Genomic DNA, 21313 nt, shown 5'->3' with positions numbered 1-21313 from the left:
TTATATAAAATTTTAATTTTTTTATTTTAATTTTAATTTTTTTATATTTTTATATTATTTTAAATTTTTGATATGTTGATATTAAAAATAAATTTAAAAAATAAAAAATATATTATTTTAACACATTTATGGGGAAAAAAAAAACTTGAAAAAAAACATTGCTCCACCCCTGAATTCTCTTAAACTCAAAAGCACATGAATTCTCTGAAACTCAAAAGCACAGGGAGAAAGCAAAAACTGTTACTCTCAAGTCTCAGAGTCACAAAGAATTGCAATCTCACCTGTTTCTTTCTTCCCAAACACAGTTTCAAAGATACATGTACAGGACAGCCATAAATCAGGCTTAAAATGCAAGTGGGATTACAATTCAGTTGAACTGTTATCTGGGGTCTAGAATATCAAGGTTCTTGCCTAAAAGTTTCATCTTTTGCCAAAGGCATACCAGTTCCTTTCCTTATGACTGAACACGTTCTCAGAAAAATAATAGATTGCAAGGAATTCAACACAAGCTGAAAGACAATAGGTATATTGATATCACCAAATATAGAGCAAAAACTGATTAGATTTAAATCAACACAAGCTGACAGACAATGGATATGTTGATATCCACCAGAAAATAGAGCAAAACCTGATTCGATTTTAAAAACCATAGTTCCGTGCAACTGAACCAGAAAAACATGATGCCTGCTAAGGACCAATCTGTATCTCCAGCTAACCCGTCACATATAGCCCAAAGAAACAAAAAACAAAAACCTTTTCAAAATCCCCAACCAAAACTTGGTACCACCCAAAATTTGTTCTCCTTTCTTAACAAAAATCACCCTAAGAGTCCTGAGAGTTCATAGCCTCCAAACTCAACTTGATTTGTTTTGCAATCAAGTCCTTTTGCATCACGATAAACTCCAACTTTGCTTTCATCAAACTCCTCCATTCTCTTTCCAACTCCACCAACTTTTCCTCTCCAACCATCCCCAGCGCCAAAATTGTTCTCTCCTTCAAATACTCAGGCAAAATTTCACCGTCCAATGCTAAGCGCAAATACGGATACTTATCCCAAAAATCCTCACTCCCCGCCTCTTCTCTATCCAGTTCCTCATTTGCCACCGCATTTCGCTTCTTCACACTCAACTCCATCCCTCCTCCATTAATTTCATCATTCACCAACCTCCTTTGCTTCTTCACAATCACATTCACCTCTTCTCCTTGTCCACTCATCTCCTCATCAGCGGCCCGCTTCTCCCTTTTTACACCCTTTCCCTTCCCTTCTCCATTAACTTCCTCACTCAAACCCCTCTTCCCCTTCTTCACATTCCCCGCCACTCCCTCGTCAGCCTCCCCATCCAAACCCTGCCTTTTCTTCTTCAAATCCCCTTCCTTTCCTTCTACTTTCACTTCCTCGTTCGAACCCCTCTTCCCCTTGTTCACACTCAGCTTCCCTTTCTCCCCATTCGCTTCCTCGTTCCCCTTTTTCGGCAAGGCCAAAGTAATCCCTCCTCCTCCAACACCACCTCCTCCTTCTCCTTCACCACCACTGCTAACATTTTTTCCACTCTTCTTATTAAAGTTGCCCTTTTTTCCCATCTCAATACCACCAGCACCCCATATTTTCTTTGCAAGCTCCACACACTCCAAATCATGCGGTTTACTAAAAATCTCATCTATCTCTTTCTCATTCTTCTCCACATCAGTAAAATACTTCTTCTTCAACCTCCTGATTTTATCCAAAAACTGATTATTAGTAGCATCAACATTGAGCGATTTCTTCACAAATCCATGGAAATCACCATTATCCGCAAAAGGGTTTTTCCCTTTCTCAATCTGGTACTCAACCATGCCATTTAACATCACAATCTCATCTTCATCGCTCCATAAACGTTGAGGCCCCCCACCCCCCGCTCCAGCTCCCCTCTTAGTTTTCTTGTCCTCTCCATCATTCTCCTTCTTGGGCCGCTCGAGTTTTGGGCCGGGTTTGCGCTTTGGCGAAATGGGCTTGATTGTAAAGCCAGAAAGAGAAGGTGACGGTGGCTGAGTTGACTCGGTGTCTTCCGAGTCAGTTTCTGAGGCGGACTCCGAGTCGGGTTTCGAAGGTTTGGAGGGCAGCAGATTGGGTTTCTCTTTCTCCTCTTCATCATCATTGTCGTCGTCGTCGTCGTTGTCGTCTTCACTGCCATTTTCGTTATCGTTTTGTTTCTCACCAGTGCTGTCTTGCTGGGCTTGGACGGTGCCTTTTGGAGTTTCTTCTTCGTCATCGGTTTCTTCTTCTTCCTCGGAAGACGAAACGGCAGGTGGGGCGACTTCAAAGGGGCGTCTTCGAGCCATGAGGATTTTTATTTTAAGTAATATAGACAGTGACTGCCGTGGGAGGGAGGTTGTGTCTAATTTATATAGACTATGAGTAGCGTTGGTTTTTAGGGTTTATGGGGGATTTAGGTCATCATTTCTTAAAATTATTTCTCTTATTTTTGTTCTTTTTGTTACAAAAAGTTAAATTGTATTTTATTTTAATGATTATAGAATTAAATGTTCGAGAATAATATGTGTTGTTCAACTTTAAAATGTTTTTGATATTTAAATGATTGAATGATAATTAAATTAAATGATCACGTTTTCATTTGAAAAAAAATACAAAATAAAGATTTAATCTCAAAATTTTCATTGAAACTGATAGTGAAACATGTTCTGGGACTCAGTGAATAATTTAAAAACAAAAAAAAAAGACCTTTTTTATTAAAATTAAGTGGGTTTTTATTTCAATGTTGGTGGTTTTAGATTTAATTTTAACAGATAATTCAATTTATTAAACTTTAGAATGGGTTAATATATTATATAATTTAACTTAAAATCAAGCTTGGGTTAAACTTTAAGCCTAAATTTTTTTAAATAAACTTATTGTATCTATCAAAATATAAAAATATGTTTTTTTTTTATTTAAATTAAAAATTTTAATTTTTTTGGATAGGATGAATATTTTTTTTTTAATCTTCAAATTAAATTTTTAATTATTTTAATAGGTTATTATCAAAAAATTAAAAATTAAATAAAAAAAATAATTTTAAATTCTATTTAAATTTCAAGTTTGTTTTAAAGTGTAGTTATGATTATTTTTCAAATAGTTTTTTATATTTAAATATGTTAATAATTTTTTTTTAAAAAAAAATTATTTTTATATAAGAATATCAAAATAATTTAAAAATACTAAAAATATATTAATTTAAAATTAATAAAAAATATTTAAATTTTTAAATATTTTTAAAACATTAAAAAAAAAAAAAAACAAGGGCTGCCGAATTCCAAACACTAGCCTGTAAATATGCTGTGAAAGTGAAGTTTGGGCTTCCAAAAGATGGACCGGCCGAATTATTGTGGACATCCGAAAGCCGAAGTCAACTACATTTATTTCTTGCCTGGTTTAAGGCAATTCTACTCCACGCCTGGTTCAATCTCCTTGACTGGTTAAAAGCATTTTAACTCTATTTATTGCCAAATAACCTGTAATGGACTAATGGTATGCTATTGCCTTTGTCTGTTCTGTTTCTAACGGTATGCCAAATAACCTTCTCTAAGTTCTGCGTAAAAAAGTGAACTTCATACCTGTCGATTGCACAAGAAGATAGGCTTCGGAGATTCTGCAACCTTTTCAGTTTCTTTGAATTTCAATGGAAGAAGTGGATAATGTGGTGAAGAATATTTACCCCATTCGAAGATTGGAAGATTGTCTCCAGGTCTGTTCAGTGGCATAACTCTGTGTGCTATAAGAGAAAAATTTCCCATTAATCAAGAATTGCAGCCTGGTAGGAGACACAATCATGAAAAACTATGGATTGAATGCATAGAATTCACAGAAACAAGTCATTAACTACAGTAATACTGCATCAGCTGTACAAGAGAAACGTTGTGCCTTCCGAGACAAATTCGGAATCAATCCTCTTTCTATCTCTATGATCAAAAACTTTCATCAGGTTATAACAGTCTCTCAGAAAACATTTGAAGAGGAAAATCAAGGTCTTGTGCTCCTGCAGACTAGACAGAGGTCGGGAAGATTTCTGCGAATTATGCCTAATCCAGGCTGTCGTGCCTTCGAAGATTCCAAGCCACCTGAATAAGTTCTAGAGACAATAGAAGCTTGTAAGGCTAAGGAGATGGGCTCTCATCATCTGAACTGGAATCATCAGCTCGCCTTCCGACAATTGCTGGAAACAGTTTCTGAATTGCATTTTCAGGTTTCTGGCTGTTTGTTGCTTTCACTTCCCGAACCTCTTTTTTGGTTGTCGTAATTGGCCTCTTTGCTCTGTCATCTCTCACCTCTTTACATGTCTTATCTATCATTATCAAGAAATCTCGTACAATTGTAAACAAACGCAAACCTTCATCCATTCCTGCATTCCCATGAAAATAGTCTGCTGTGCTCTTCACCAGAGCCGTTATCCTCCTTTCTTCTTCTGACATGCTTGACATTTCAGACTCTGCACGCTCCAAAAAGCTAGCCAATGCATGATAGAATTCACCGTCTTCTCCCAAACTCTTCAAGTCAGAGTCTAGGAAAGCCTTAGTTTTTGTTAATGATTGGTTAAGTTTCGACACTGTAGATGTTAGAACATTAGCGTCTATGATCGCTGCCTTTCTTACATCTTCAAGTTCAGTGCTTAAACCTGATACCACTTGAAGACCAAGGTTTCGGTAGTGCTCTGCTGATGCTGGGTTAGCATTGTCAATATATTCATCTGACTTCACACTTGAGAAGCTCAGGCTGGGTCTTGCTGTGCGCACAGCACGAATGCCTTCAGAGCGAATGATCTCCTGAACGACAAAGTGTAAGAGTGTAGTTTTTCCATCTATTCCCTTGACATCAGAAAGTTTCAAGAGCGTGTCAAGTTTGAATGCCTGTGCTCCACCGCGGTATGTACCATCATTCATTCGGTTACCAGTTTTAAGAACTGCCTCTAGGAGTTTCAGAAATAGCCTGCTGTTTCTGAGTTTGTTGCAAGCCACCTGTCATTTGTGTAGGAGTAATCTTAATTAGACTTACAGAGGATCCCAGAAAAAAACTAATATACTCTCGGATTAATTAGGACAACAGAAGAACAAGTGAACCTTGTCTCAACCGACCATGCATGTCTTTACAAACAGATGGATAATCTATCAGAACTCTATGAAACATGTTATGTGCATTATGAAAATCTGTACATCTGATCTCTCACCTCAAGAGTTGCAAAGGACTCTTTAAGGCCTGAAACTTCTTCCCGTAGAGCACTCATGAATATTAATGCCTCTATTCGTCTGAAAGCAAATGGTATTTCTACCAAGACTTTGAGGAAACGCTCTGCAGGACCTAGCTGAGAGATGTCATCAGCATATAACCTAAGCTTCAACTCCTCTTCTGATGTCGGTGCCATCTTCAGCAATGTTTGAAGGAGCTCCACTGGTAGCTCATTACCTGATCATTGGTAAACAATTAAGCATAAGGTCCCTTGTGCTGAAACACAAGTGTATTAACAGCTGATCATTTAAACCCTCATTTATTTTCCTATTATCTTTACATTTTTTATTTGAATTAGCCAAATAAATCTTATCATATTTTGCTTAATGAAATTCCAATGCTGGGTGGTTTTCAAAGTTATGTATATAACTCCTTTACAAGTGACAAAAATAGTAACCATAAAGAAGAAATTGTCTGATGAAACTCATTGTTAGAGACCACAAGGAAATGGAGATCACCTTCTTGCAAAGCATTAAGGACTTCTTCGGTAGTCACATTCAGTGCTCGTAGAAGAATGGATAGATTTTGTGCTTTCCTTGGATTGATGATCTGAATATACTGGATTGAAGGTTCAGATGGATCTCTCTTGCGATCATTTTTATTGTTATCCACAGAATTATAACCGAATAATGACTCTATCATCTCCTCACTGAACCTGTAAGGTGGGAATGTTTAATGGATGATTCAACAGAAGAAAATAGCTTGCAGAACTAAAATTGAGGTCAAGTGAGATTTGTAGCTTACTGGAATGAACCGGAACTGATCTCATCCCAAACCATTGAGTGATCAGGGTTGGCCACAACCTTATCCCAAAAGAATGGTTTTAGCTTGGCTTTTGGAGCTTCTTCACTATCAAGATCATCTCCCTCGCTGGGATTCTCGCGATGTGGTCCAAGGGGGGAAGGCTTCAACTTGCCTTTAGAAGGAGGAACTGGTGGAGCACGACCAACTTTTGGAGGCACCGGGGGACGAGGAGCAGCAACCGGAGGTGGTGGTGGCGGCGGCGGTCTAGGAGGTGGAGGAGCAGGAGTTCTTCCAGGAGGAGGTTTTAGAGGAGGGAGTGCTTCTCCTGCATGAGCTTCTACTGATGGTGCGTCTGCCAGAGAGGAATCATGATTTCCATATTTCGTTGACAAATTGCTTTGGAACGTAGTGTTTCCACTATTAGAACTGTGCTCTTTGGAACTGGAATTTCCTAAGCTAAAAGAACTTTGAGAAGTAGCTGAAAAGAGAAGATAAAGTTGACTCATAATTAGTACATTCTTCAGAAAATAACTATTACAATGAATCAATGACAAGCCGGGGTCCTGAAAATGCATTACTATTAGACAGATTGAAGTGCAGAAGAGGCCTCTCATCTCTTTTTCCACCTCCAGGGCCAATTTTGTTGCTACTACCCCTACAACAGCACCAGCAAATGAAGAGCGTCGCAACGAAACAAAATGTTCCTTACAACAGCACCAGCAAATGAAGAGTGTCGCAACGAAACAAAATGTTCCTGCTGCAGTCGCAGCAACAGCAACAATAAGATTCTGATCAACGCCCTTATGCACTGGTGGTGGAGGAACTTGTTTATGAAAATGTGAACTGGGTGGAGAATGTTTTCCTGGTGATGGAGGAGGAGGTGAGTCACTCATATCTTGTAGGCGATACAATTTCTTTTCAAAGAACGAAAGGGTCAATCTCCTTGGAGATGAAGAGCTGACAGCTGCTAGATTGAATGGTGCTGAACCATAACCTGGGGATGCTGCTGCAGGCGCTGATGGAGTAAGGCTTGGTTTTGTCTGTCGATGAGTATTGCTAGCTAGATATCCTCTGTGACTATTACACAAATGTAAAAGAAACTTAACACACTCGATGAAAGAATGTCTAGAACTATCTCCATGGTAAGAAAAGTGAAGATTTTTCTCTCTTAAACAATAATCCAGAAGTTCTTGTTTCATTTTCGGTGATAGAACACTTAAGGATTTATCGATGTTTTCTTTTGTGAGCAATCTTGATTTCAACTCAAAATTAGCTTCCTGCAGCATATCTAAATCGAAATCTTCGAAAGAGCCATTCCTATCTACCAATTCCTTCCAGCAATGAATCCATGCTTGTTCTTCCTGAAAATATAATATTTCATTAAAAACCAGAGAGAAGAACTCAATCCTATGTCAAAACAATAATACCAAATATTCTATGTTCAATCCACAGTTTCACCTCTTCCTAATCACACTTTATCTCCTGCTACCACAAGCACATTTGCAACAATCTGCTTCTGAACCTTGGAACCAAAACATAAATTTGCAAGCCATACCACCTAAAATCGACATGCTACAGAAGAGTCTGAATTTTGAAGCCATATAATTTTCCGTCTACCATCATTAATCATTGAACGACTCAGAAAAGGAAGAAAAACAAGCATTTTTCAGACACAAAAAAGAAACAAAAAAAAGGCCAACATACCATTTTTTCCTTTAGCTCAGGATCACAATTGCCAAAAAGCATATCTGCTCTCCTTTTGCCCTCTATACTCCCCATTGCCAATGTACAAAGAAGAATGACATAAACAATTGCATAACCTGCTCTCAGTCTTCTCAATTCCATTTCCTCTCAAATCAACACTCCATTCACATATTAGCCTTTTCATTACATCGGATACTTATGCAACCCAAAGGCAGAAAACATGAGATGTTGTTCTTCTATATATAGCATATATGCCACCATGCGGAAAGCAGATTGCTGTATCCTTTTTATCTCCCAAAAAATCTTTCCTGCATCAACTTCGAGAATATCCCAGTAACTATATGGTGTTTATCAATCTTAATTTCTCAAATCAGATTAGAGCAGCAGCAGCAGCAACGTTTGTGTCAAAACTTGACGTCGAAGGTAGGCAAATGTCGTGTTAAAAGCAACTGAAGAGCCACAATAACATGAAGGTAACAAAAATGGATGTGGAAGATGGAATTAATGGTTTTGGATCCTAAGAAATTGTAAAAAGAAGGGGGGAAAAAAACATGAAAGATTATAGAATAGGCTTTTGTTGATTATTTTCTCAAGTATCTACTTCATTCGAATGTTTCATGTTTTTCGGGGGAGGGAAGGAAGAGTTGACGCGTAGAGGGACGTGAGGAGAACAATGTGGGACACCTTTTTTTGGGGTTTTTTTTTTTAGTAGATTGACGATTATCCATAATTTATTATTTAGTTTTAAGGAGATCACTATGGTTTTTAAGAATAAGACTTGGGATTATTCTTTATTGGCAAAATTCTGTAAGTTCATCCCTTTTATAGCAGAGATTTTAGTTTTAGTTTTTAATTTGATTCTGAATCTCATATTCTAAGCTCATTTGATTTGATAATTCCACGATTCAAGGAGGAAAGTATTTGCATTTTGGGATCTCCTCTTTAAAGCAGAGGATTTGCCCCATTTGTGTAATTAGCAGGCACAATGAGTAATCAAATCTTTCAAGATACAAATAGCGTACGATTAGTGTTTTATGACAGGAAAAAAGAAGAAGAAGAAGAAGAAGATAGTTGGACTCGAGGGAAAGTTTCGAGTATTTTTAATTTAAAAAATATAAAAAAAATTATTTTAAAACAATTGCTTATTTCCTAGTTTAAAACCAGCAAACAAACACAAATAGTCCAAAAGTTGTTTATTTCCTCATTAAGAACAAAAGATTTTCATTAGCTGTATGAACTCGGTAAGTTATATTGTTATTGTTAAAAAAATAAAATGACAAGCAATGGTGTTTTTGATTTTTTTATGAGATTATTTTAATTTTATTATTTGAATTATGAATTTGGTGGGTTAATTTGGATTATTTTATTTTTTTATTTTTTTTAATTAATTTTTTAATATTAAATTGATTAAAAATTGATTTTTATAATTTATTTTAATTTGCTTTTTATGGAGTTATTTTGATCTTATAACTCAAGTTATAGATTTTACAGATTAATTTGAGTTGACTTGAGCTTTTTTTTTTATCTTTTTTAATTAATTTTTTCTCAATTTCTTTTTTTATCATTAAATTAATTAAAAATCAAGTTTAATAATTTGTTTTAATTTGTTTTATATAAAGTTATTATAATTTCATGACCTAGTTCGTAAATTTGTTAAGTTAACTTATATTAATCGAGCCAATCTAATATATTATCATCTTAATTTAAAAAAAAAAACATATCATCTTAAAGTTTTTTTAATCAAGTTATATTTTCATTAGTTATTCAAATTATCTTTAAATTTATTAAATATATTTAATTAAATCAAGCCGAACTCCCATTTACTTAAAAAAAAAATAAGAATGCTTAGAACATTTTTTTGATGATAAAAATAATTGATACGACCGGGGGGTGACAAAATATTCAAGATATTTTTTAGATTTAGATTGTGCCATCAATGGAAAATAATTAAGTATTAGGCATGATATGATTTGGGTTATGGAAAGTTTAGTAAATCATGGGAATTAATAGCAAAAACAGAGGCATTGTTATAAATAAAAAATAGAAACAACAGCAGTAGATAGATTCAACTACAACACAGATTCTCCCGGAAAAAAGAAAAGAGAAAACAAAATGGTCAATTGCCCCCTTCAAGTTTGAAGCAAATCCAATTTCCCCCCTCATGTTTCAATTATGTAAATACTTTCTTTAAGTTTCAATCGTGTGCCATTGTTTCTTTCCATGCTACCTAAACTCATAGAAAAGGTCTCTTTAGTCCATAAACTTTTGAAATTTAATCAAAACAGAACTCTCTTAAAATGCTTTGATGAGATCACTTTTTTACCTTCAAACGAGGCCACATACATCATCATATATGTTTAGAAATATAAGATACAAAATTGAACTCTGTGTTTTTTTATATATAATTGCAGTTTGATATATATTCTATTATTTTTTATAATTTCCAAAAAAAATAAAAAAAAATTGTTTGCTGCTTCGATATTGAGACTTTAGGGGGGAATTGATACAATTGAAACATCAGGAGGTGAAACCAAATTTACCCTAAACCTTAAGGGGTAAATTGAAATTGACTAGAAAAAGGAAAAGGAAACAAACACAGATGACTTGCGCTTGCTATGGAAGTATCCTGATGTGCAGACCTATTCTCTGCTACCCCAACAAATTATAAAATCTTGCAGCAAAATGTGACTTAAAGCATGATGTTAGAGGTCAATCTCAGGAGCAAAGTTTGTTTGAAAGATATAGGGTTTTAGGAAAGGCAAAAAGTCTGCAATGTTCTCTATATAATTCCCTTAACCTCTAGTCTGTAACTGATAACAATAAAATTAAAAATCGTGTTACCCTGGAAGAACTTCCCAAACCTTGTAACTATCTTTCTTAATAGGTCATTAATAAAAGAATCTATCCTGATTGTGACATAGAGATAGATGCTAATGTTAAGGAATCAACAAAGTGATGCTAATTTTACCAGTAATTCTTCCCACTAATCTATTTAATCCAATGGTTGAGATTTTTGGGAAGAATCTTTCAGTAAGATTGCCATAAATCTTGACAACATGTTCCATGTAACCTGCTGACATCTTCAATGAAAATGACATGCTTATCACAAAGCTCAAACTCATGCATAAAGAAACAACAAATCCATGTAAATTGCAACATCCAACATTATTCAAGTTCCAAACTTCAAACAAGAGTAGAATCCGAAGTTCTTAAGGAAAACACGCATGCGACAGCTTCTGCTAAAACCCATATCATGGTAAACTACAGAAGCTGATGATCTTATTAATATAAGCCATAATAAAACTTGGATGAAGGACCCTAACAATAAAACTCTCCTCACTTGGTGTCTAATCTCAGACATTGCCCTGCCCACGACTTTGAAGGTTCCAGTGCTTTTGAGTTCTAAGGTACTCGAGGCTCAGGTGTGGACCAACAGGCAAGTGTGCCTCTTTAGGTTGATGGTCATCCTGCGGTGGATTCCTACATGAAACAAAATTGCAAGAAATTAATTTACAAATGATAATCTGGGTGCACTATTTTCTTTTAACTCGTTCTTGATATGGTTTACAAAGGAGGAGTTAACATGCATGACCCAATGCTCAAATGTGCTTGTCAGATGCCCAAAGCTACCAGATTTTGATTAAGTTAAGAAATTACGACCACAAATTACCAGTTTCCATTGGCATCCACAAGCTCGTCAGCAGTCAAATGAGCATCCCTGGTAGCAGCAGGAGGCACCTAGGAACAAAAATACAGAATGAAACAGCACAGATTAGATAAACATCAAAAGTAATGCAAGATGAACAATGCAGAAGCTTTTGTGAGCATTTTCCAGTTTGTGCTCCCCATTTCTACCGCCCCTGCCGTTCTCCCTCTCAAATTACCTGAAAACACCCAGACATCTGAAGGTCTAAAGGTTCATGTAAAATCTCCATCTAAGAAGAAGGGTAAGGAAATTGTTAGTTTTAATAAAGTTGAAATGGGACTACATAATTGACAGGGGAAACGTGTACCCACTTTTAGCTTTTCCATATTTCGAATTGCATCATTAAGAAATTGTCGGTGCTCATTGGTATCATGAACTGAGTTGATATTCACCACATCTGGATTGTAAGACCTGTTTTTTATATAATAAAGAAGAATACAGCAATGTTTATTATCAATGAAAAAAAAGATTTATGTTATTGAGTTATCATTTACTTGTTCATATATAAAAATAAAAAAATGGGATGAATAGAAGATTTAAATTACAGGCTTGGTTAACCATGCAAAAACAATTAAAAAAAAAAAGAATACTGGCCTCATCTTTTCTTGTCTCTCTTGTAGTTTCTGGCTGATTTCATGGAGTTTCTCCTGAAGCGCCTATTAAGCCATAAATAAACAGTTCAAAAAATAAAATAATTTCATCATGTTTCAAGTAGAGTTTGTAAGAAAACAATCTAGAAAAATGTGTTTCAAAAAGTTACCTCTATCCTGAGTTTTCTTTCCATGCACAAGGTAGTGGAACATCCATATGACAAAAGAAAGAATTCTAATCAGAGAAAGTTCTCACAAAATTAACTCTTAGGTTTCTGTGTATATGGTCCATGAGTGTGTGTGTGTGTGTGTTTGTTTGTTGAAAGAGAGAAAGAGAGAGAATCAAACTTTGCAATCTTTTCCAGCATTTCTCTTTCATATTTCAAGCGCTTGAGATTTTGGTACAAATACTGAAAGAACAAATAATGGAAAATCAAGATCTCAAACACATCATCTTCACAAAAAAAAAAAAAAAGGATCCCAAACACAGGCACAATTTATATGTATACACGGACAGAGGCACACACATAAGAAAGTATACTAAAAAAGGGAGAGAGATCTTACCCCCTCCTGTTCAACTGGTCTGCACATCAAAATAAATATTGTGAATAAAACAAACAATTAATAAAAAGACATTGAAAATTTCCCAGTAAAAATCTAACAAAGATATCCACATTATCCAAAAACAACTAGGCATATGTGTAAATCTAAAAGCCTGTTTGGTATTATGATAGCAATTTCTTTTCAAAGTGCTTTCCATTTGAAAATACATCAAAATAATATTTTTTATTTTTAAAAATTTATTTATGACATCAGTACGTTAAAAAGATATGGAAACAACAAAAAAATATTAATTTGAAGTAAAGAAAATAAATCATTTTTTTTCAAAAGAGCTTTTGAAACGCAAAAAACAAACAGGCTATAAATCAAAGAATCAAGATGAAGAGAATAACAGACACACCGCCCTTCTAGTACATTGGACTGGTCAAAATAGCGAAGAAAGATGTCTTCAATCCTACAAAATCATTTAAAGACTGTCAAAATTATTTACATAGGAAAATCACAGTAGAATAAACAGAAAACATGAATCTATATTGTTCTGAACTAAATAGTTCTATATCAACCTTCCATTGCTGGAAAAGGTAGTCAATCTACCATTAGGAGAAAACATCAAAAGACCAACATCTGTATCACATAGCACAGACAATTCAGTGGCTTTCTTGATAATCCCATCTCTACGTTTTGAGTATGTTAATTTACGACGGGAGGGATTATCAATTTTCTTCAACGGAAGCTTGTTCCGACCCATGGATGGGATAATTAGAGAAGAAACTGAAGAGGGAAAATAATTTATCCCAAACTACTATGAGATATATAAAAGGAGAAGGTGGAATGAACTAAATCTCTCTGGGATTACAAAAGGAGGATATGAGTAATGGAAATGTGACAAATGTTCAAATAACCGTCTTTATCGCAAGCATTTTTCTTTGGGTGTAAGAAAATGCAGATATGCACGAATTAATTACACCAACCCCAAAATTAATGCAGCTGTTCTAAATTTAGAATATACACAACAGAACATGCTTCGATAGATTGGGTGCAGAGACTAGGTAGAAGAAGGGCCACTTGAAAGGATATTTTTTTGTGCGTAACGCAATTTAAAGTAAAAAATAAAAGACTAACTAGAGTGCTAGAAACAATGCACATTTCATAAAAGAACCGGCAGATATAATTACTAAAATTTTAGAAAAATAAAAACTCGGTGGAGAAATCATATATAGAAATGCTCAGAAGTGCTAACCAATGTCCAACCAAGTATCTAAATTTGGAATAACTTGCAATGCATGGAAGCAAATTATAAAATTCCTGAAAGATGCATTACTCTCAAGAATATCTTAGTAAAAATACTTAAGCATATTTCATTTACAACATATAGATTGTATGCACTTGAAATCACAAAGTTATCAAGACCTGGTAAACTAGTTCAGTACACTAATTAGACCACTTGAATCTTACACTTCCTCAAGATATTCTCACATCATAAAAGGAAAATGAGTGTGTATGTATGTGTGTATATATATATATATGCATAAACTTTTAAGGTCTAACGAATCTCTTTTTCTTTCTTTCTTTCTTTCTTTCTTTTTTTTTTCCTTTTTCTTTTTCTAGACCATCGACTTTGAGTACTATATCGAACTAATGAAACCTGAGGTATATGCTAGGAGGATATGCAAATTCAGCTCCTGAATCTCCTCTGTATTCTTCAATCAATATTTCTTTGAATTATAAAATGAAAAAGCTTTAAAGTTTCACTACATGCATAGACGAGAGAACTTTTACGTCGATTAATTTCTCCATATTATAAGATTTTGAAGCAATAGGACAAATAATACCGGAAAGTGGAAACACAAAACTAGGACTCAAACACAGGCTAAGAAAATTGTAGGCGAACCCTCACAATCCAAAATCAAATACCACTTAATAAAACACCTCTAGAAAAGCACTATCAACACTTACAAATGATGTTTAAAGTCAGACATTCTATAACCTAAACCCTGAATTTCGATACCCTTATAAAAAGTAGCTTATTGCCAAAGAACTTGAGGAAACTTCTATAGTTTCATTAGTGCACAAGTCGAATTGATTGGAGATTTGCTCCACAAACAATTAACATTCATTATAATAGCGAAGTCCGCTGATCATATCATATAAAATTTCAATGACCCAAAAAACACCCACCTTTCTACCTTCTATCAAAAATACATTTTAGCTACCAACCATTAATGTCAAGAACCGGTTAAAAAAATCAAATTGCCTGTTAGTTATTAACTTAGTGATCAAAGCAAAGCAAAGCAAAGCAAGAAAAGAAAGTGATTTTTAACAGGACAATTTATCAAAAACACATTTGAGAACCATTAACTATAACAGAAGCATATGTAAAAGTATTAATTTCAGGCAACAAGATATCTTTGACAACAACAAAAAAAATAGAAAGAAAGCCAAGAGAGCAACTTTTCTTTACCTGTAAAAAATGGAGAAGCTTAAACCATTGTGGAAACCAAGGGAGACCCAGATTCAAAAACCCTTAATATATCATCAGAAACAACTAGCGTCGCCATTTTTTAAGCTTCGAGTCCTAAAGAGCTCAGGCTCCGATGTCCCAGACAACGGAATGGAAACCACCCTCCCCCTTCAACCATTAGGAGAAAAGAGTGGCCTTTTTAACTGAAACATTCGATCTTGCTCTTGTATTTTGATTTATATTGCAGCTTCCTCCCTGAAAAAAGTAGAAAACAATTAAGCAATCAAGGTGTCCTTCCTGCCACGTGCATTTGATACGGCTAGCCATTTAACCCGATCTAATGCATAGTCGCTTTAATCCATTCGAAGAAAATGATTTATACCCCCACTATCAGGCGTTATTTTTAATTTTATTTTAATAGAAAACATTTTAAAAAAAATCAATTAAGTTATTTTTTTATATATTTTCGTTTCAATTTAGACTGGTTTAAATTTTATATCAATTAAGTCCTCAATCCACGCGTTATCCAATCTATTTTCAAAGTATTGATAAATAATGATAGAAAAATTACATTTTAATGTTATTTATTTATACTCTGAATAATTTTTTTTATTTTTTTATTTACTTTATTTTATTAAATTCTTTAATTGGATGTTTCATCTTTCATTGAAGCACTAAATTGTTTTAGAAAGAATAAATCCCCATGATGCACAAATAAATTTCTCTCTCACGCACTCATCGCAGCTTACTTCTATAGACAAAAATTGAATATTGAATCAATCTTTCCCAACTAGGATTGTAATGGCAAAATTTGAATAAATTATTTTTCATTTACCAAACTTGCATTAAGCAAGATTTGGAGGTCGTCAAGCTAATAGACAATAAATGCCGATTGCCATTTAAATTTGTAATATGTTTTGTTTAACTAAAATAAAAGAATGTCGTCTCCATAACGGGGATGTAGCTCAGATGGTAGAGCGCTCGCTTAGCATGCGAGAGGTACGGGGATCGATACCCCGCATCTCCATGTTTTGGCTTTTTCTTCTTCGCTTTTGACACTCACTCCTTTCTAGCTACACCTTTCTTCAAACATTTGAATATGTGTGTGTGTGTGTGTGTGGAATAAGAAATCAATTTAAGCTGAGATGTATATATTTGTATTATACAGATGTGTAAAATATTTATATTTTATTTAATATAGTATAATATAAACACATCTTAATATTGATATATGTTTAATATTTATAATTTCATATTTTAATGGGTGTTTTTTTTCCCGGTATGAAAATATTTTTTATATTTTTTTACATAAAAAATTTAATTGTAAATTGAAAAGTTTATAAATGTATTTAATTAATAAATCAAGAATTATTTATTCAACCTAAAAAAAATATAAAGTTTGCTTCATGTTAACTAATCAAATTCATAACTAATTAAATTTATAATCCAGATCATGGATTCAATTAAGTTTAATAAGTTTTTTATGTATAATTTTTTATCTAAAATAAACACATGTAAAATTAAAAATTAATCAAATATTAAGGCACCTGTTTGAGATCATGTAAAAAAAATATCAAACCAAAATAAATTACATTACCCAATCAATAATCAATAAAATATTAAACTTTCATCCAAAAACTATAAAACAAGAAAAATCAATAAATATCCAAATGTGATGGATCAAATTGAAAAAAAAAACCAATAAAAAACTATATATAATTAAAAAGAAGGGAAAAGGGCCTAAGTGCACTAGCTCATGTATTTGGATATTTTTAATTTGTTTCTATTTTTTTATGAGACAAATGATTTATCATCCTTTCATAATTGTTTTTTAAATAATAGACAATACGTCATTTATTCTATTTAAAATCTAATGACTTTTAATCACTAAAAAATCATAGTTATAATGTCTTCAAAAAAAAAATCATTATCAATCAAGTTTTGACCAAAACAAACACACTCTAAACACATTAGAAAACTCTAAACATATTAAAAATCATGGCCTTCAACAACTTGAAAATTGGCTTGAAAGCTCACAGACATCCCTAAAATCAAAATTCATTCCTTATTGAAAACTACTATTTCAGTCAAGTTAAGAAAAAAGCAATACATAGGTTAAAATTTTATCATTAAAAGGAATTCATGGACATCAAACTTATTATTTTTTATGATTGGAATCGGTGTCGACTTAATTAAATATTTTCTTTATCATTGGGATTTAACAGTTTTCTCTCTTATTTCTCAGACTGAGGCCTAAAAAATAAAAAGATTAAAGTTCAAGCTAAAATTGAATTGCATGAATTTCAAGAGGCTAAGATTTTATAATTTGAATAGTTTTAAGAACAAAATAAATGTTTTGTCCCAAGTTTAAAACAACCACCCCTTTTTGTAGTTGTTTTTATTTTAGTCCTTTTTGTTTGAATCTTGTCATTCATTAATAAATATATTTTAATTGACCATTAACTCGGCTCTATAAAGCCATAATTGAAAAAAAATGGAATAAAAAAATAATTGTAAGAATTCACAATAATTTATTTTTTATGTGAAGAATGACTTGAAAAATTATATTTATCCTTCGTCAATAAATGTGTTTTAATTGACCATTAACTCCATAAAAATGTGATTGAAAAACAAAGAATTAGAAGAAAAAAAATTACTGTAACAGTTTACAATGATTTATTTTTGTATAAACAGTGGCGTGAGGAACAATATTTTCTCTGTATTTTTTAGTGTTTTGCACACACATGTGTGTGTTTGTAGGATCTATTGTCATTTCTAATGGAAATGTTCTGCGAGATGCTAATTCAATTTTATCTAGGAGTAATTTCTTACTTAAAAAATGTAACTTATTACTTATTTTTTTATCCAATAAACTCTTTATATCTTTATATGTTTTTTATATACGTAAGGTGATAAATAAGGGGAAATTTTCCATATAAATAAAAACTGTAGATTCAACTTACAATCATCGGGAAAAAAAATGCATTGCAAATTTTCTCACATAATTTTTATTTTATATATATATAATAAAAAATATTTATTGAGAAAGTTTATATTTTAGAAATCACAAATTTATAAATAGTTAAATCTTCCGTTTCGAAGAAAAAACTTATTGTTCCTTCAAAAAAAAAACAGTCAAGAATAAGTGTGGATTTTTTCTCTTTTCTAGAATAATCTATGCTATTTTCTTTTTTTCTATAATAATTTAGATTTTGAACGTTAATTATATGAGTTGTAAATCATAATATTCTAGTTATTAAATCTAATCTAACCATGCAAGTTAATCCAAGATATAAATCCCAATCTAGATTAAATAAAAAATAATAATTTAATTCAACAATTATAATTATTGAACACGGTTTCAATAAAAAAAATTTAAAATAATAATGAAATGAGTTGAACCCTTCGAACCTACAGTACCATGCTGTATTTTATTTTTATTATTGAAAAAGTCTGGAATAAAAACAAGGATGAAAAAAAAAAGAGTGGCAAGTATGTAAATAAAAGGAACATGGAGGGAAATAAAATAAGGTGTTCGATGGCCCTGCAAAAGAAGTACTGCCAGCTACGCCCCGAAGGGGATGACATGGCAGACTTCCCTGTCAGGCTCGATTCCCAAGATATCCTCTCTTGCCTTCACTTCAACGGCACAATTAATCTCTTGATTAACTCCTCCTTAATTATATATTAACTTATTCTTAAAACAGAATTAGGTGTTAACCAACTTAGCTTTTTTAATATCTCACCTACCAATAGTGCCCCTCATCATTAATGTTAAAAACAAAAGCAATTTCTAGCTCAGTTAGGTAGTGTTTGTCATGTTCTGAATTTTTTTAGTTATAAATTAATATTTTTTATATTTTTAATTTTTTTAATGTATTAATATTAAAAATAAAAATATATTATTTTAATATATTTCTAAATAAAAAATATTTAATTTTTTTTTACAACAATTACTTTTATTAAATTGAATCAATAAACGAGCTTAAAAGAGATTTAGATTATTAAATTACTGAGACAATTTATGGATTAATTAATTAAAAACATTATTCAGTCAATATTTTTTTTTTTTAATCTTTAAGGAAAGTGCTGATGGAACAATCTATCTGGCTACAAATCTGACTCTCTCTTTTTTTTTTTTTTATGTTACTATTTAATAAATTCATTATGTCCTCTTGATTTATTTCCTTTATGATTTTATTTTTCTGAGGAGAGATGCGTTGAATCAAGGCTGCAATCAATGGTATTATCTCCCATCCACCATCTCCTTTTCAAGGCAGCTCAAATTCATGAACAAGTGGGGGGTTTGCTCCCATGTTATAGATGATTGGTAATATGATTTGATTATTAAAAATTTATAGAATCAATCATATAAGCTAGTCTGAATATTGGTATTAATAAAAAAATATATAAATAAAAATTATAAAAATTTAGTGATCTCTTTATAATATTTTTTTATCTAATATGATCATGATCATATAAGCAAAGAATTCAAAATGTTAAATCTCTTTATATTTTGAAGCTAATTAAATTTTAAAATCCCAATTTCACACCATACGATTCCAAGACAAAAGAAGAGAAAATAAATCTTTGAACTCGAAGCTGGAGATGTATTTATGTTCTGGAAATTTAAAAGAAAAGGGAGAGGCTAGTTTCATCTTTTAATTTCAAAAAAAGGAAAAAGCTGTGCCAATAGCAATTCCAAATCCTTAATTCAATGTTTTAAGTTTTTTTTTTACTTAAATTGACATTGAAGTTTTTTTCATGATTTCGTACGTGTTTATTAGTTTGATTTCAACATATCAAGCTTATAAAAAAACATAAAATAATATTATTTTAAAAAATATTTTTAAAAATAAAAATTATTATAATACCAAACATGTCAATAACCATACATTTTCATTCTCTTAGCCTCTTTTATCAACCGTAAAAAGGTTTTGTTACAATATTGAGGCTATTTGTTTTTTTTTTAATTTTAAAACTGTTTTAAAAAAAATTAATTTTTTTGCTTTAAATTAAATTATTTTTTTATATTTCCTGATCTATGATAGTCATGATAAAAATAAAATAAAAAATTATTTTAATATATCTTTATATAAAAATATTTTAAAAAGTATCCATTACTAAAATACATAAATTTAAATGAATAAAATATTAATATAAAATATTTTTCACAGTGAACCTAAAATATAAAATTTCTAGCACGCAACTTAATCTTAAAAATTAAACTTAAAACTACTCAAACATTATCCATTATAGACAAAAATAAATTCATAGATCAAAAGCAAGAGATTTTATTTTTAAAAATCGACAGTTAATTGTCAAAATTTTTAAAATCAAACAAAATAATTATAACAAAAGATTGAAACCAAAAACAAGAAACTGTAAATAATACCAAACTATAAAGTTGAAAAAGGACACTTTGAAAATAATTTACTCATAATGATTGTAAGTTGAAAAGGGACACTTTGAAAATTTGCGACTTGCGTAGCCTATAATAAAGTGAATCCATCTTGGATGAACAAGGGCAAAAATTCTGAACTTTGTAAAGTTGCTAATTCTTTCCAAAATATATAAAATATATTTTTGATTAAAAAATTTGTCAATTAAATTTATTCTCGAAATTTTCTAATTCTAAGATTTTGAAAGTCTTTTGAGTTTTTTATACTCTAATGAAGGTTTTACACATATTATTAATAAATCTATATTTAAATCTATTATTTCTAAAAAGTAATATTTTAACAGAGTTGTTGGAGGATTATATAAAATAATATATTATTTATCCATTTACTTATAATTCTTTTCATAATTTATATTTAAATTTAAATTTTTTTAATTTCTAAATAAATTTCTCTTTCTCAAACACTTTTATCATGACACATAAACTCCTTTTATTCATTGAAAAAAAAAAAGAGATCACTTCTTTTTTATGCCTATTATAATATTATTAACACGAATTTAAATATGTTTAAAATTATAATAGTAATTATAATTTAAAATATTATTTTTTTAAAAAATATTTTTAAAATTAATATATTAAATTGATATTAAAATATATATATTTTTTAACAAATATGGTTTTAACTTTTAACTGCGTTTCTAAACAAAGTCAAAGTTGTATCTTGTTTGTTTTTGAGGCGGAAAAGTTATTTTAAAAAATATTGATTTTTTATTTAAAATTAATGTTTTTAGTATGTTTAAATTATTTTAATATTAAATATAAAATTTTTAAAATTAAAAATATATTTTAGCTATGTGGATCGGCACTGCGGCTGTAAAATGAACCTTTT

The 21313-nt window shown here is 31.7% G+C and overlaps 3 protein-coding genes and 1 non-coding gene across 4 annotated transcripts; 1 reads left to right on the top strand and 3 right to left on the bottom strand.

The window, feature by feature from the left end:
- Nucleotides 1–498: 498 nt before the first annotated feature.
- LOC105110025 (mediator-associated protein 1-like) lies at nt 499–2411 on the bottom strand. The gene has a single exon (XM_011004922.1). It carries the CDS (start codon nt 2317–2319, stop codon nt 823–825), a length of 1497 nt encoding a protein of 498 aa, XP_011003224.1. The 5' UTR covers nt 2320–2411; the 3' UTR covers nt 499–822.
- Nucleotides 2412–3930: 1519 nt separating this feature from the next.
- Nucleotides 3931–7846, bottom strand: LOC105110049 (formin-like protein 3). The gene is made up of 6 exons (XM_011004950.1): nt 7706–7846; nt 7476–7559; nt 6002–7362; nt 5716–5912; nt 5199–5434; nt 3931–4989 (listed from the first exon to the last, which is right to left on the bottom strand). The coding sequence occupies exons 1-6, from the start codon at nt 7844–7846 to the stop codon at nt 4132–4134; spliced, it is 2877 nt and encodes a 958-aa protein (XP_011003252.1). The 3' UTR covers nt 3931–4131.
- A 2959-nt stretch (nt 7847–10805) lies between these two features.
- Nucleotides 10806–15393, bottom strand: LOC105110024 (uncharacterized). Its single transcript, XM_011004921.1, has 10 exons — nt 15024–15393; nt 12963–13016; nt 12566–12584; nt 12350–12411; nt 12172–12178; nt 12006–12067; nt 11723–11822; nt 11590–11640; nt 11376–11443; nt 10806–11185 (listed from the first exon to the last, which is right to left on the bottom strand). Exons 4-10 carry the CDS (start codon nt 12367–12369, stop codon nt 11059–11061), a joined length of 435 nt encoding a protein of 144 aa, XP_011003223.1. The 5' UTR covers nt 12370–12411; nt 12566–12584; nt 12963–13016; nt 15024–15393; the 3' UTR covers nt 10806–11058.
- A 584-nt stretch (nt 15394–15977) lies between these two features.
- On the top strand, nt 15978–16050 carry TRNAA-AGC (transfer RNA alanine (anticodon AGC)). Its single transcript has one exon. It is a non-coding gene; the product is annotated as a tRNA-Ala (tRNA).
- The last annotated feature ends 5263 nt before the right edge of the window (nt 16051–21313 follow it).

Source organism: Populus euphratica, unplaced genomic scaffold (assembly GCF_000495115.2).
Source record: "Populus euphratica unplaced genomic scaffold, PopEup_1.0 scaffold431.1, whole genome shotgun sequence".
Classification (NCBI taxonomy): domain Eukaryota; kingdom Viridiplantae; phylum Streptophyta; class Magnoliopsida; order Malpighiales; family Salicaceae; genus Populus; species Populus euphratica.
The sequence above is the reverse complement of the archived record's forward strand: the minus strand, read 5'-3'. Positions and strand labels throughout refer to the sequence as shown.